The sequence below is a fragment of the Trachemys scripta genome, chromosome 8, assembly GCF_013100865.1.
Source record: "Trachemys scripta elegans isolate TJP31775 chromosome 8, CAS_Tse_1.0, whole genome shotgun sequence".
Taxonomy (NCBI): domain Eukaryota; kingdom Metazoa; phylum Chordata; order Testudines; family Emydidae; genus Trachemys; species Trachemys scripta.
The window spans coordinates 65,170,499-65,184,406 of record NC_048305.1 but is presented as its reverse complement, the minus strand read 5'-3'; the positions used below and the strand labels follow the sequence as shown (position 1 = coordinate 65,184,406).

Sequence of the window (13,908 nt, the reverse complement as noted above, 5' to 3'; positions counted from 1 at the left end):
TCAAGCCTGACTTTAAAAACCTCTCAGGAAGGAGATTCCACCACCTCCCTAGGTAATCCATTCCAGTGCTTCACCACCCTCTAGTGAAAAAGTTTTTCCTAATATCCAACCTAAACCTCCCCCACTGCAGCTTGAGATCATTACTCCTGGTTCTATCATCTGCTACCACTGAGAACAGTCTAGATACATCTTCCTTGGAACCGCCTTTCAGATAGTTGAAAGCAGCTATCAAATCCCCCCGCATTCTTCTCTTCTGCAGACTAAATAATCCCAGTTCCCTCAGCCTCTCCTCATAAATAATGAGCTCCAGCCCCCTTATCATTTTTGTTACCCTCTGCTGGCCTCCCTCCAATTTTTCCACATCCTTCTTGTAGTGTGGGGCCCAAAACTGGACACAGTACTCCAGTTGAGGCCTCACCAATGTAGAATAGGGGGGAATGATCACATCCCTTGATCTGCTGGCAATTCTCCTACTTATACAGCCCAAAATGCCATTAGCCTTCTTGGCAACAAGGGCACACTGTTGACTCATATTCAGCTTCTCGTCCACCATAACCCCTAAGTCCTTTTCTGCAGAACTGCTGCCTAGCCGCTCGGTCCCTAGTCTGCAGCAGTGCATGGGATTCTTCCGTCCTAAGTACAGGACTCTGCACTTGTCCCTGTTGAACCTCATCAGATTTCTTTTGGCCCAATCCTCTAATTTGTCTAGGTCCCTCTATATCCTATCCCTACCCTCCAGCGTATCTACCACTCCTCCCAGTTTAGTGTCATCTGCAAACTTGCTGAGGGTGCTTACCACGCCATCCTCCAGATCATTAATGAAGATATTGAACAAAATTGGCCCCAGGACCGACCTTTGGGGAACTCTGCTTGATACCAGCTGCCAACTAGACACAGAGCCATTGATTACTACCCGTTGAGCCCAATGATTTAGCCAGCTTTCTATCCACCTTATAGTCCATTCATCCAGCCCATACTTCTTTAACTTACTGGCAAGAATACTGTGGGAGATCGTATCAAGAGCTTTGCTAAAGTCAAGGAATAACACGTCCACTGCTTTTCCCTCACTCACAGAGCCAGTTATCTCATCACAGAAGGCAATTAGGTTAGTCAGGCATGACTTGCCCTTGGTGAATCCATGCTGACTGTTCCTGATCAGTTACCTCTCCTCAAAGTGCTTCAAAATTGATTCCTTGAGGACCTGCTCCATGATTTTTTCAGGGACTGGGGTGAGGCCAACTGGCCTGTAATTCCCCGGATCCTCCTCCTTCCCTTTTTTAAAGATGGGCACTACATTAGCCTTTTTCCAGTCATCCAGGACCTCCCAAGATCGCCACAAGTTTTCAAAAGATAATGGCCAATGGCTCTGCAATCACATCCGTCAACTCTTTTAGCACTCTTGGATGCAGCGCATCCGGCCCCATGACTTGTGCTCGTCCAGCTTTTCTAAATATTCCTGAACCACTTCTTTCTACAGAGAGGGCTGGTCACCTCCTCCCAAAACTGTGTTTCCCAGTGCAGTAGTTTGTGAGCTGACCTTGTTCGTGAAGACAGAGGCAAAAAAAGCATTGAGTACATTAGCTTTTTCCACATCCTCTGTCACTAGGTTGCCTCCCCCATTCCGTAAGGGGCCCACACTTTCCCTGACCACCTTCTTGTTGCTAACGTATGTGTAGAACCCCTTCTTGTTACTCTTAACATCCCTTGCTAGCTACAACTCCAAGTGTGATTTGGCCTTCCTGATTCACTCCTGCACGCCTGAGCAATATCCTCCCTGGTCATTTGTTCAATCTTCCACTTCTTGTAAGCTACTTTTTTGCGTTTAAGATCAGCAAGGATTTCACTGTTAAGCCAAGCTGGTCGCTTGCCATATTTACTATTCTTTCTACACATTGGGATGGTTTGTTCCTGCAACCTCAATAACAATTCTTTAAAATACAGCCAGCTCTCCTGGTCTCCTTTTCCTCTCACGTTATTCTCCCAGGGGATCCTGCCCATCAGTTCCCTGAGGGAGTCAAAGTCTGCTTTTCTGAAGTCCAGGGTCCGTATTCTGCTGCTCTCCTTTCTTCCTTGTGTCAGGATCCTGAACTCGACCATCTCATGGTCATTGCCTCCCAGGTTCCCATCCACTTTTGCTTCCCCTACTAATTCTTCCCTGTTTGTGAGCAGCAGATCGAGAAGAGCTCTGCCCCTAGTTGGTTCCTCCAGCACTTGCACCAGGAAATTGTCCCCTACACTTTCCAAAAACTTCCTGGATTGTCTGTGCACTGCTGTATTGCTCTCCCAGTAGATATCAGGGTGACTGAAGTCCCCCATGAGAACCAGGGCCTGTGATCTAGTAACTTCTGTTAGTTTCCTGAAGAAAGTCTCGTCCACTTCATCCCCCTGGTCTATAGCAGATTCCCACCACAATGTCACCCTTGTTGCTCACACGTCTAAACTTAATCCAGAGACTCTCAGGTATTTCTGCAGTTTCATACTGGAGCTCTGAGCAGTCATACTGCGCTCTTACATACAATGCAACTCCCCACATCTGTAGGAGGGATGGAGTGGGAAATAGCCATAAGAAAGGCCACTTTCAAGAAAGGATAGTTTGGGGAAACTAGTAACAGAAGTTCCAAGAGAAATGAAATTAAGAAATAACAAAGAAGGATTGTATTAAGGATATTAGGAAAGCGATTATGATAAATCAGTGCTTAGTAGACATTATAAAGTTGATAACAGTGTTTACAATGTACAGTCTTACTTTTATGAGTGTATAAATCAGCTACAAAATTTTCTCCCCCAGGCTGAATCCTGGCGTAAGGTCTGAGTTTAAAGTATGGAAAGAAAAAAGAAGCAACTCCTTACCCTCCAACAAAACACAGCACCCCAGTTGAAAAAACACCTTTTTTGCTCTCTTCTCCTTTTCCTGCTGATTCTTATATTTGTAAAAGAGGACTTAAAGTTTTTTTTTTACCCCCTAGCTCAGTTTCCAAGCACCTTGCAACCACTCCCCCATGGTGAACCTAAAAAAAACAGAGTTGAAGCAACTGTTTGTCTTTCCTACCTTTTTGATTTATAACTCAAAGTAATAGGCCAGCTCTTCTCCCTCCATCACTGACTTTCACCTCCTCTGCATGCTCCCTTTCTATTGAACATTGTAGATTAGGACTTTTTGGCTCCCACAAATAGAGTACAATAGTGTTGGTTCCCACTGCAGCCTGTTCACGTTGCTGTTTTATGTACTATGTTTTATTTATGGGCATTAGCAGGGCCTAAGCCATGACAAGTAATATAAAAAAATGCTGCAATATTGTCTGAACTCGCCATTGGCATATTATAGTAGGCAAACAACAATATTTTAAAATAAAATAGTATATTATCTAATCTTGATTTGGCATTTTTTAAATTATATCTGAAGTCAAGAGAGAAGAAGCCTGGTAAAAAGAAGATGCCCCGCTATTTTTGTCTTTTATATGAGGTGACATGGACTCACTTAATCTCAATTTTTCCACTGAGACCCATGTAATTATTGTTGGTCTTGGTATGTGGCAATTTCTGCTTATAGCAAAGACAAGAATCTATAATAAAAAAGAAAAACTGGAATGTGTAGATGAGTGTCCCAAAGGTTTCCTCGATGACAGGGAATTGGCTGATTATACTGCCAAAATTATAGAATGTAAAGTCTGCTTTCTGAAATGAGAGTTTATAATACATTTGTTTTAGCTCTTTTAAATCCAGCAATTACCTAAACCTCCCTGAGCTCTTGGATACTATTATGCTGAATAAAAATCTTGTCATGGGTCTTAAATCCTGGCTAGCCTTGGCTGCTCTCTTGAGGGGTCTTAAGGCTGATTCAATGCCCTTTGAAGTCAATGGCAAGGGGTCCATTGAATTCAGTGAATAGTGCATTAGGCCACTAATGAAATAAACAAGTTCTTTTTCTGACTTGCTCCAGAACATGGACAACAACTAGATAGTCAACTCGGCAATCCTGCAAAATTCTATTGGGTATCTAGAACAACCTCCACCTAAACAGTCAATGAGAAATAATCTGCTTTCTTGCATCATGAGCAGACAGATATTTTTATAGGACAGGCTTAAGTTTTAAAGCAATTCTCAGTTTAGATGGCCAACAACATCTAAGTGGAGATTCCCATTCATTTTGCATGATGCTGTTTAAGACTGGATTAACTGAGATTCTGAAGGATTTTGAACCCCTAATTTATTTAAGATTTTGGATTTGTAACATACACCCCTCCATACACAGCTTCAAGCACATATATATAATTTAACACACCAATATATTTAACTTCCTTTTCTCCCCCCCAGAGTAAACAGAACCATCCCCTAATACAATCTATCAATTAATTATCCATTCCCACAACAATTTTCCTTTCTAAGTATTACTTACTGAGAACTATTCCTCTTTACTGTACTTACATTTAGATTTAACAATTTGTAGACTATCCCTCAACACTTTAAAAACAGAGACAATCTGTTGGTCCTCTGTGCCTCCCTTGGTATCATTTTTCTCGAGAAGTCTATTCCACCTCTTTAGATTTTAAATAATCTCCTCAAATGATACCCAAAATATGTGAATTCTTTGCAAATGCTTTTAGTATGGTGAATATAATGCTACTCTTTATGAGTGATCCAATTCCCATACAAAAAAGAATTGGGTGTTTTTAGATGTTCTTTTGTACTTTCTCCCACACACTTTTTAAAAGAATGTTTGCTATTCAAAATTCTAAATCCTGATCTGCCCATCCCATTCTCCCCAGACACTACAAATTGGAGATTGGGGTGCAGGTCATGATGGTAAATAAAAATCCTGTTATGTCTTCACAGGGAATAAATATCAAAACATGATATTATATGTATTTATAAAATGTATTTAAGAAAGGTAATTCTTTTTTGCTATTTTACATTGTGTTTACAGGCACCAGATTAGGTAATGGAATATCTGTGCCCCATATGCAGCTGTCCCAAATTGGCTAAATACTATGGAACCATGTTTTGTCAAGTGATATTGAATCAGTTTAATTTTGGTATCTAATCTTTTTAAACAGGAAGATGTATTTATTTGTCTTTAAAATGTTACGATATTTGTTTTTGTTCTGTTAGAATATGAGCAAAAACTAATTTAGCAATATATAACCTATTACATTTCATACCTCCTCAAAGTGCATGTCACCAGCAAATATTACATGTTCCATTTATAAATTCCTTTTGCATACCTGATTACAGTATTTTTTCCACAGCTAATTAAAGGGTCAGTGAGTCTTTAACCCTGTTGAAATTCATTCTTTAGTTTTATTTTTTATTACACCTCTATAAAATGTTCTGTTTACAATAGGTACCGACTTGTTCTAAACAGATATCTTTTATTAAGTAGTCCAAGGGCAAAGAAACAGGAAACTGAGTGAAACAGATATCATTACAGCTTAATAAGGTTTGACCAAGGGGCAGACAACTTGAATTTAAAAAAAAAAAAAAAAAAAAAAAAAAAAAAGTTGGGGTAACACAATATAAAGAAATTAAGTTTATATGAATAAAATTATTTTATTTTATCTTGCAACAAAATCATTTTGCATGATATTCTTACCTAAAGAATGTGCAGCTGTGGTTTTGGAGCTGAAAAATCGTCCAAGTCCAAGATCTCCAAGCTTTACTACCCCTGTAGCTGTAATGAACACATTAGCTGGCTTTATATCTATGAAGAGAAAAACATTTTGCAATACGTTAGCAATAAAACCTACTGCATCAATAATACATGTACTGAGGCTTGTAGTTTTATTAAATGTTAATCAAATCAAATGACAGTACTGCTTAGAAAATCTTTTAAGCATTTAATAAAATGTGAATTTGGGATTTTAAAAATTCTAATTAACTTTTGTGGCTTAAACTCAAGTTACTTTTATTGGTTGTGCTTAATTCACAATAGCAACAAAAACTGAGCAACGAAAAACAACAAATAAAACAAGCAACACATAAAACAGTTTTAGCTCTAAAACTACAAAACATGAACATGCAGATAATAGCTACTGTTATACAACCTATTTAAGTCTTAACCCTGACCTTTGGAGACAACAGCAGCATTTTTTAAAAGTACCTGACACTAGTCTCCTAAATAAGTTTCACCTGCCTTTTTTTTTTTTTTTTTTTTAAGTGTCAAGTACCCTCAGTTGTCACTGAGCTCAAGAGCAACAGCTCAACGGTTCAAAAGCAGAACTTTTGAAAATCAGGTCAAGTTTAGATATGAACATAATAATAGGCACTCTTCTTTAAAAAAATCTTGACTTTAAAAAAAGTTCTTAACTTTTGCTGGAAACATAGAAAATGCTAGTATTCAATGGGGTAATGACAACAGCATTTAACTTACTTAAGGTTCCCTATAAGACATGCTTACTACGTGTGAGCTTTCATCTCCTCCTTTCCACACACTTACTATCTCAGGCCTGGTCTACACTATGAGTTTAGGTCGACTTTAGCAGCGTTAAATCGAATTAAGCCTGGACACGTTCACACGACGAAGCCCTTTCTTTCGACTTAAGGGGCACTTTAAACCGGTTTCTTTACTCCACCTCCGACGAGAGGATTAGCGATAAAATCGGCCTTAGCGGGTCGGAATTGGGGTAGTGTGGACAGAATTCAACGTTATTGGCCTCCAGGAGCTATCCCACAGTGCTTCATTCTGACCACTTTAGACAGCACTCTCAACTCAGATGCACTGACCAGGTAGACAGGAAAAGCCCCGCGAACGTTTGAATTTCATTTCCTGTTTGCCCAGCGTAGAGAGCACAGGTGACCATGCAGAGCTCATCAGCACAGGTAACCGTGATGGAGTCCCAGGATCGCAAAAGAGCTCCAGCATGGACCGAACAGGAGGTACGGGATCTGCTCGCCATATGGGGAGATGAATCAGTGCTAGCTGAACTCCGTAGCAGTAAAAGAAATGGCAAAATATTAGAAAAGGTCTCCAAGGCCATGAAGGACAGAGGCCATAACAGGGACACATGGCAGTGCCGCGTGAAAATTAAGGAGCTAAGGCTAGCCTACCACAAAGCCAGAGAGGCAAACGGAAGGTCCGGGGCACAGCTGCAAACATGCCACTTCTACGCGGAGCTGCATGCCATGCTAGGGGTGCAGCCACCACTACCCCAACCATGTGCTATGACTCCTTCACTGGAGAAACACACAGGGAAAAGGGTTCGGGGTACGAGGAAGAGGAGGATGAAGATAATGGGGATAGCTCACAGCAGCAAGGAAGTAGAGAAACCGGTTTTCCCAACAGCCAGGATATGTTTATCACCCTGGACCTGGAGCCAGTAACCCCCAACTCACCCAAGGCGTGCTCCCAGATCCTGAGGGCACACCGGGGACCTCTGGTGAGTGTACCTTTGTAAATATTACACATGGTTTAAAAGCAAGCGTGTTTAATGATTAATTTGCCCTGGCAATCGCGGCCAGTACAGCTACTGGAAAAGTCTGTTAACGTGTATGGGGATGGAGCGGAAATCCTCCAGGGACATCTCCAGAAAGCTCTCCTTCATGTGCTCCCAAAGCCTTTGCAAAAGGTTTCTGGGGAGGGTTGCCTTATCCCGTCCGCCATGGTAGGACACTTTACCACGCCAGGCCAGTAGCACGTAGTCTGGAATCATTGCATAACAAAGCATGGCAGCGTATGGTCCCGGTGTTTGCTGGCATGCAGACAATATCCATTCCTTATCGCTCTTTGTTATCCTCAGGAGAGTGATATCATTCACAATCACCTGGTTGAAATGGGGTGATTTTATTAAGAGGACATTCAGAGGTGCCCGTTCCTGCTCGGCTGAACAGAAATGTTCCCCGCTGTTAGCCACGTGGTGGTGGGGAGGGGTGAAGTGATCATCCCAGAGAATTGGGTGTGAGGGGTGGGGGGGAGGAGGGTTAGTTGGGTTTGTGCTGCATGTTAACCCAGGAACCACAGCCCCTCCTTTTACAAACCCATTTTAAATGGCCAACGCAACGGGTGCTTGGTATGGGAAATGAGGGCGCTACTGTTTGAAACCATTCCCACATGTTAAGAAGGTGAAAAAAGCCAAAAGACTGTGGCTTACCATGGCTGCCTGCAAGCCGAAATCTCTTGCCTAGCACTGCGTGAGTGATCTCTCACACCAAACCGGCAGGCCCTCAATATAAGAGGAAAAATGCGACCTTGTAACGAAAGCACATGTGCTGTGTAATGTGAACAGCAAAATTTAACGTGAAAGAGTGTACCCATTGTTCTCTAAAATGTGTCTTTTTTAACCACCTCTCCCTTCTCCTCCACCAGCTGCAAATGTTTCTCCTTCACAGAGGCTAGTGAAAATTAGAAGGAGAAAACGGCGGACTCGGGATGACATGTTCATGGAGCTCCAGATGTCCTCCCACGCTGAAAGAGCACAGCAGAATGCGTGGAGGCAGTCAATGTCAGACTACAGAAAAGCACAGTATGAACGAGAGGAGAGGTGGCGGGCTGAATCGCGGGATGAACAGAGCAAGTGGTGGGCTGAAGATGATAGGTGGCGTCAGCTTGCAGACAGAAGGCAAGAGTCGATGCTCCGGCTGCTGGAGCATCAAACTGATATGCTCCAGCATATGGTTGAGCTGCAGGAAAGGCAGCAGGAGCAGAGACCGCCGCTACAGCCCCTGTGTAACCAACAGCCCTCCTCCCCAAGTTCCATAGCCTCCTCACCCAGACGCCCAAGAACATAGTGGGGGGGCCTCCGACCACCCAGTCACTCCACCCCAGATGATTGCCCAAGCGTCAGAAGGCTGGCCTTCAATAAGCGTTTAAGTTTTAAACTGCAGTGTGTCCTTTTCCTTCCCTCCTCCCCCACCCATCCCGGGCTACCTTGGCAATTATCCCCCTAGTTGTGTGATGAATTAATAAAGAATGCATGAATGTGAAGTAACAATGACTTTATTGCCTCTGCAAGCGGTGCTCGAAGGGGGAGGGGAGGGTGGGTTGGTTGGTTTACAGGGAAGTAGAGTTAACCGGGGGGGGGGGGGGGGGGATGGAGGGTTCATCAAGGAGAAACAAACAGAAGTTTCACACCGTAGCCTGGCCAGTCACAAAACTCGTTTTCAAAGCTTCTCTGATGCGCACTGCGCCCTGCTGTGCTCTTCTAACCGCCCTGGTGTCTGGCTGCGTGTAATCAGCGGCCAGGCAATGTGCCTCAACCTCCCACCCCGCCATAAATGTCTCCCCCTTACTCTCACAGATATTGTGGAGCGCACAGCAAGCAGCAATAACAATATTCTTTTCACTGAGGTCTGAGTCAGTAAGCTGCGCCAGCGCACTTTTAAACGTCCAAATGCACATTCCACCACCATTCGGCACTTGCTCAGCCTGTAGTTGAACAGGTCCTGACTACTGTCCAGGCTGCCTGTGTACGGCTTCATAAGCCATGGCATTAAGGGGTAGGCTGGGTCCCCAAGGATAACTATAGGCATTTCAACATCCCAACGATTATTTTCTGGGCCGGGAAGAAAGTCCCTTCCTCCAGCTTTCGAAACAGACCAGAGTGCCTGAAGACGCGAGCATCATGTACCTTTCCCGGCCATCCCACGTTGATGTTGGTGAAACCTCCCTTGTGATCCACCAGGGCTTGCAGCAGCATTGAAAAGTACCCCTTGCGGTTTATGTACTCGGTGGCTTGGTGCTCCGGTGACAAGATAGGGATATGGGTTCCGTCTATCGCCCCACCACAGTTTGGGAATCCCATTGCAGCAAAGCCATCCACTATGGCCTGCACGTTGCCCAGAGTCACTACCCTTGATATCACCAGGTCTTTCATTGCCCTGGCAAATTGGATCACAGCAGCCCCCACAGTAGATTTGCCCACTCCAAATTGATTTCCGACTGACCGGTAGCTGTCTGGCGTTGCAAGCTTCCACAGGGCTATCGCCATTCACTTCTCAACTGTGAGGGCTGGTCTCATCCTGATATTCTGGCGCTTCAGGGCAGGGGAAAGCAAGTCACAAAGTTCCATGAAAGTGCCCTTACGCATGCGAAAGTTTTGCAGCCACTGGGAATCGTCCCACACCTGCAGCACGATATGGTCCCACCAGTCTGTGCTTGTTTTCCGGGCCCAGAATCGGCGTTCCACAGCATGAACCTGTCCCAGTAACACCATGATTTGCACATTGCTGGGGCCTGTACTTTGTGAGAGGTCTATGTCCATATCAATTTCCTCATCACTCTCGTCGCCGCACTGCAATCGCCTCCTCGGCTGGTCCTGGTTTTACTTTGGCATGTCCTGGCTCTGCATATACTCCAGGACAATGTGCGTGGTGTTCATAGTGCTCATAATTGCCGCGGTGATCTAAGCGGGCTCCATGATCACAGTGCTATGGCGTCTGGTCTGAAAAAAGGCGCGAAACTAGTATCTGACGGAGGGAGGGGTGAGTGACGACATGGCATACAGGTACAGGGAATTAAAATCAACAAAGGTGGCTGTGCATCAGGGAGAAACACAAGCAACTGTCACACAGAATGGCCCCCCCCAAATATTGAACTCAAAACCCTGGGTTTAGCAGGCCGTTGATTTCACGGAGGGAGGGGGAAGCAAACAAATACAGAACAAATTTATTTTTTACATCTTAAGCTGGCAGACGACAGTGCAGCATGACTGATAGCCCTCGGCATCTTCCGGGTGCTTGGCAGAAAATATTGGGTGCTTGGCAGAAAATAGCATACTATGACTGATAGCCATCATTGTCGAGACTGTTCGATAGGACTGAGCATGTCTGCCCAGGTGCCCATGATTGACAGCCACTGCAGTACGACGACGACGGATATCAATCGTAATATACCATCTTATACCAAAAGGCAAGGGGCTGCTGTTGTGTGCAATGCAGCCCAACGTCTGCCAGCACCCAGATCGCCGATGAAGGCTACCAGTCATACTGCACTGTCTACGGCCAAAAGGCAATTAGCTGCTGCTGTGTAGCAATGGAGTACCACGTCTGCCGGCACCCAGAGGACATATGGTGACGGTGAGCTGAGCTGAGCTGAGTGGGCTCCATGCTTGGCGTAGTATGTTGTCTGCACAGGTAACCCAGATAAAAAGGCGCGAATTGATTGTCTGCCGTTGCTCTGATGGAGGGAGAGGTGCCTGACGACAGGTGCCTGATGACATGTACCCAGAACCCCCTGCAACACTGTTTTGCATCATTCAGGCATTGGGCTCTCAACCCAGAATTCCAATGGGTGGCGGAGACTGCGGGAACTGTGGGATAGCTACCCATAGTGCAACGCTCCGGAAGTCAACGCTAGCCTCAGTACTGTGAACGCCGTCCGCCGACTTCATGCACTTAGAGCATTTTATGTGGGGACACACACAATCAGCTGTATACAACTGATTTCTATAAAACCGGCTTCTATACATTCGACCTAATTTCGTAGTGTAGACATACCCTCAGACTTTTGGCCTGTCAACACATGCATGTGTAAGAGGATAACCAGAACAGTAATTTGCAGGGGTGGCTGGTAACTAGGTACTGATGGGTCCAAGTGCGGTTTGTCTACTGAAGGGTGCATGGGAGGACTTAGGCAGAGGTGGAGTTTTTTCCCCAACCTATGAGTCTCTATAACAGATGGTGACATGGAATTTCAGGCCTATGAGGGATTAATTTCAGATTAACTCAGAGGCAAAGTAGTTCATGCATCACTTGTATCCTGCAGCCACTAAGGAGGAGGACTCCAAAGGACAGAAGCAGTCTAAACCTGTTCCTCCAGGTCTGCATAGGTAAGTGGATGAGGGAGAGGACAATAAAATGAATTAAAAGGGTAGGAGAGGCTCAATACCTCACAAGGAGAGCTGGACGCTGCTGGTGCACACTATTAGGCAAGAGGATTGGAAGCAGTAGGGATGAGTGAGAGAGAGTGTAGGCCAATGGCTACAGGAAGATAGAGGAGTATGACAGTGGAGGAACATACCGGAGAAGGTATGCATGCGTATAAAGTGAATGCGTGGTAAGAAGAGGTGAATAGGTGGGGAGTCTTGGGAGAGAGAGTGGGAGGGGATAGGAGGGGGAGAGTTGAATGGAGAGTAGGCACCAGCAGGTGGAAGGGGGAGTTGGGGAATGAGAGGTTTCTGGCACCTATAGCCCCATCACTTATTTTGATCACCAGACATCATTAGTGATTTGCCTGAGATAGCCAAATCCATACCATACCAAAGGAAGTCTGTAGCCATACCAACATCCCCATTACATTACTCCTGGGGGAATTCTGTGCCACTGCACATGAAGTATTAAATATATGAGAGAACTTGTAGATGTGTAAAATTCATATCCCCGGCAGATTTTTTTTTCTCTGCAGAAAATACATTCTGCTAGGGAAGCACTGGAGGCACACCTTTTGCCCACCAGGGGCTACTGTGGTGCCAGAAGAGAGGGCAGCTGGCTCCAGGCTGGAGCCATCAGCCACAGATAGGGAGGAGCACACTGGCTGAGTTCCTCACAGCACCCTGCCCACGGGGCCAGGTGAAGGGGCACGGGACATGGCGGGGATGGACAGAGCAGGATGCGCAGGGGCACTGGGGGGTCACATAGACTGGAGTTCAGAAGGGCGACAGAATTGAGCCAGGGGCTGAATAGGAGGGGGATGCAGAGCCACATGGGGACAGGGGGAGGAGGGTGCAGGGACAGGGTAGGACAGGTGGCTGAATGGGGGTGCAGGGACATGAGGAGGAAGGGAGTGCAGGGACACACAGGGACAGGTGCAGATGTGCCTGACTGAATGGGAGAGGCTAGGGGTCAGCATGGGGGAGGCTCCCCAACTCCCTAACAATCCCCCCCCCCCAAGAAAACCCCTGTTCCGTACTTCTCCCACCCACACCCAACAGCCCTCCAGGTTCACTCCCAGGCTCCTTCCCAGCAATTACTTCCCTCTGAGCTCCTCTGATACCCCGACTCCCGCAAAGGCTTTGCACTGCTCTGAGGGGGGTGTGAAATACATTTCTGGATTGTAGTTTTAATTATTACTCAAAGTTCGGTATTAATATGCCTAGTAAGGAATTTATTTGTCAAAAAACACTTCCTGAATCTTTTTTGTTGTCTCTATTGCTATAGACATACTTGCTAACAGGTATTTTGAAATAAATTACCAAAATAATTGAAACTGGCATGATTATATTGTGTTGTTTTGACATATAAAATATGCAGAATTTTAAAATATTGTGGGCAGAATTTTTAATTTTTTGGTGCAGAATTCCCCCAGGAGTATCATATATCTTTTAAAAGGAAATCCTTTCTATTTTTAAAGTTACTTATAAAATACTGCAGTAACATACACATTGTGTTAGTTACTTGTCAAAATTGATTCTTTTAATATCTTATTTGGTATCATTTGCATTGAACCTGCCAAGTTCTCTCATATATTTAATACTTGTAAAGATGCAATATCTATGATCCTATGTTACCTCTATGCATGACACGACGAGAATGCATATGTTCCAATGCACTGCACAGCTGAACAAAGTACTTCCAAACTGTCCTTTCAGGAATCAACCTCTTCTGTTTCTTAAAATGCTTTATAAAAGAAAACAGAGAAGTATTGAAAACTTATTACACCATTATCTGAGAAAATAGGTAAACTCTTAATTAAAAGCTATTAAGACAGAGCTCACTTAATCTGAGCAAAAGTTTCTAGGACTATTTCCAGATATGGAAGTTCATCTTTTCCCTGAAATATTAACATACAATATACCAGCACAGGACGTGCTGACATTAATCAACAAATAAACACTATACTGAATATCAAGCTGTTTAAAATAAATCCACAGTCCTAAGAAAAGTTCATATGTTTATTTAACAAAGTTACATTTTTCAGAGGAAAAAAATCCGCAGTGGAAGAAAATGAGGGTGGAATGTTGCAGTACAGAATCAAACTAC

The 13,908-nt window shown here is 44.4% G+C and overlaps 1 protein-coding gene across 3 annotated transcripts in view; it reads right to left on the bottom strand.

Annotated features, from left to right (window-relative positions):
- The window catches only part of NEK7 (NIMA related kinase 7), a 137,998-nt gene that overhangs the window by 28,368 nt on the left and 95,722 nt on the right, over positions 1-13,908 (bottom strand). For all 3 annotated transcript variants that reach the window (XM_034778206.1, XM_034778207.1, XM_034778208.1), the window contains exons 6-7: positions 13,437-13,545; positions 5,591-5,698 (exon numbers count right to left, since the gene is read on the bottom strand). In XM_034778206.1, coding sequence (XP_034634097.1) covers positions 5,591-5,698; positions 13,437-13,545 — 217 coding nt within the window. The remainder of the gene's footprint in view (positions 1-5,590; positions 5,699-13,436; positions 13,546-13,908) is intronic.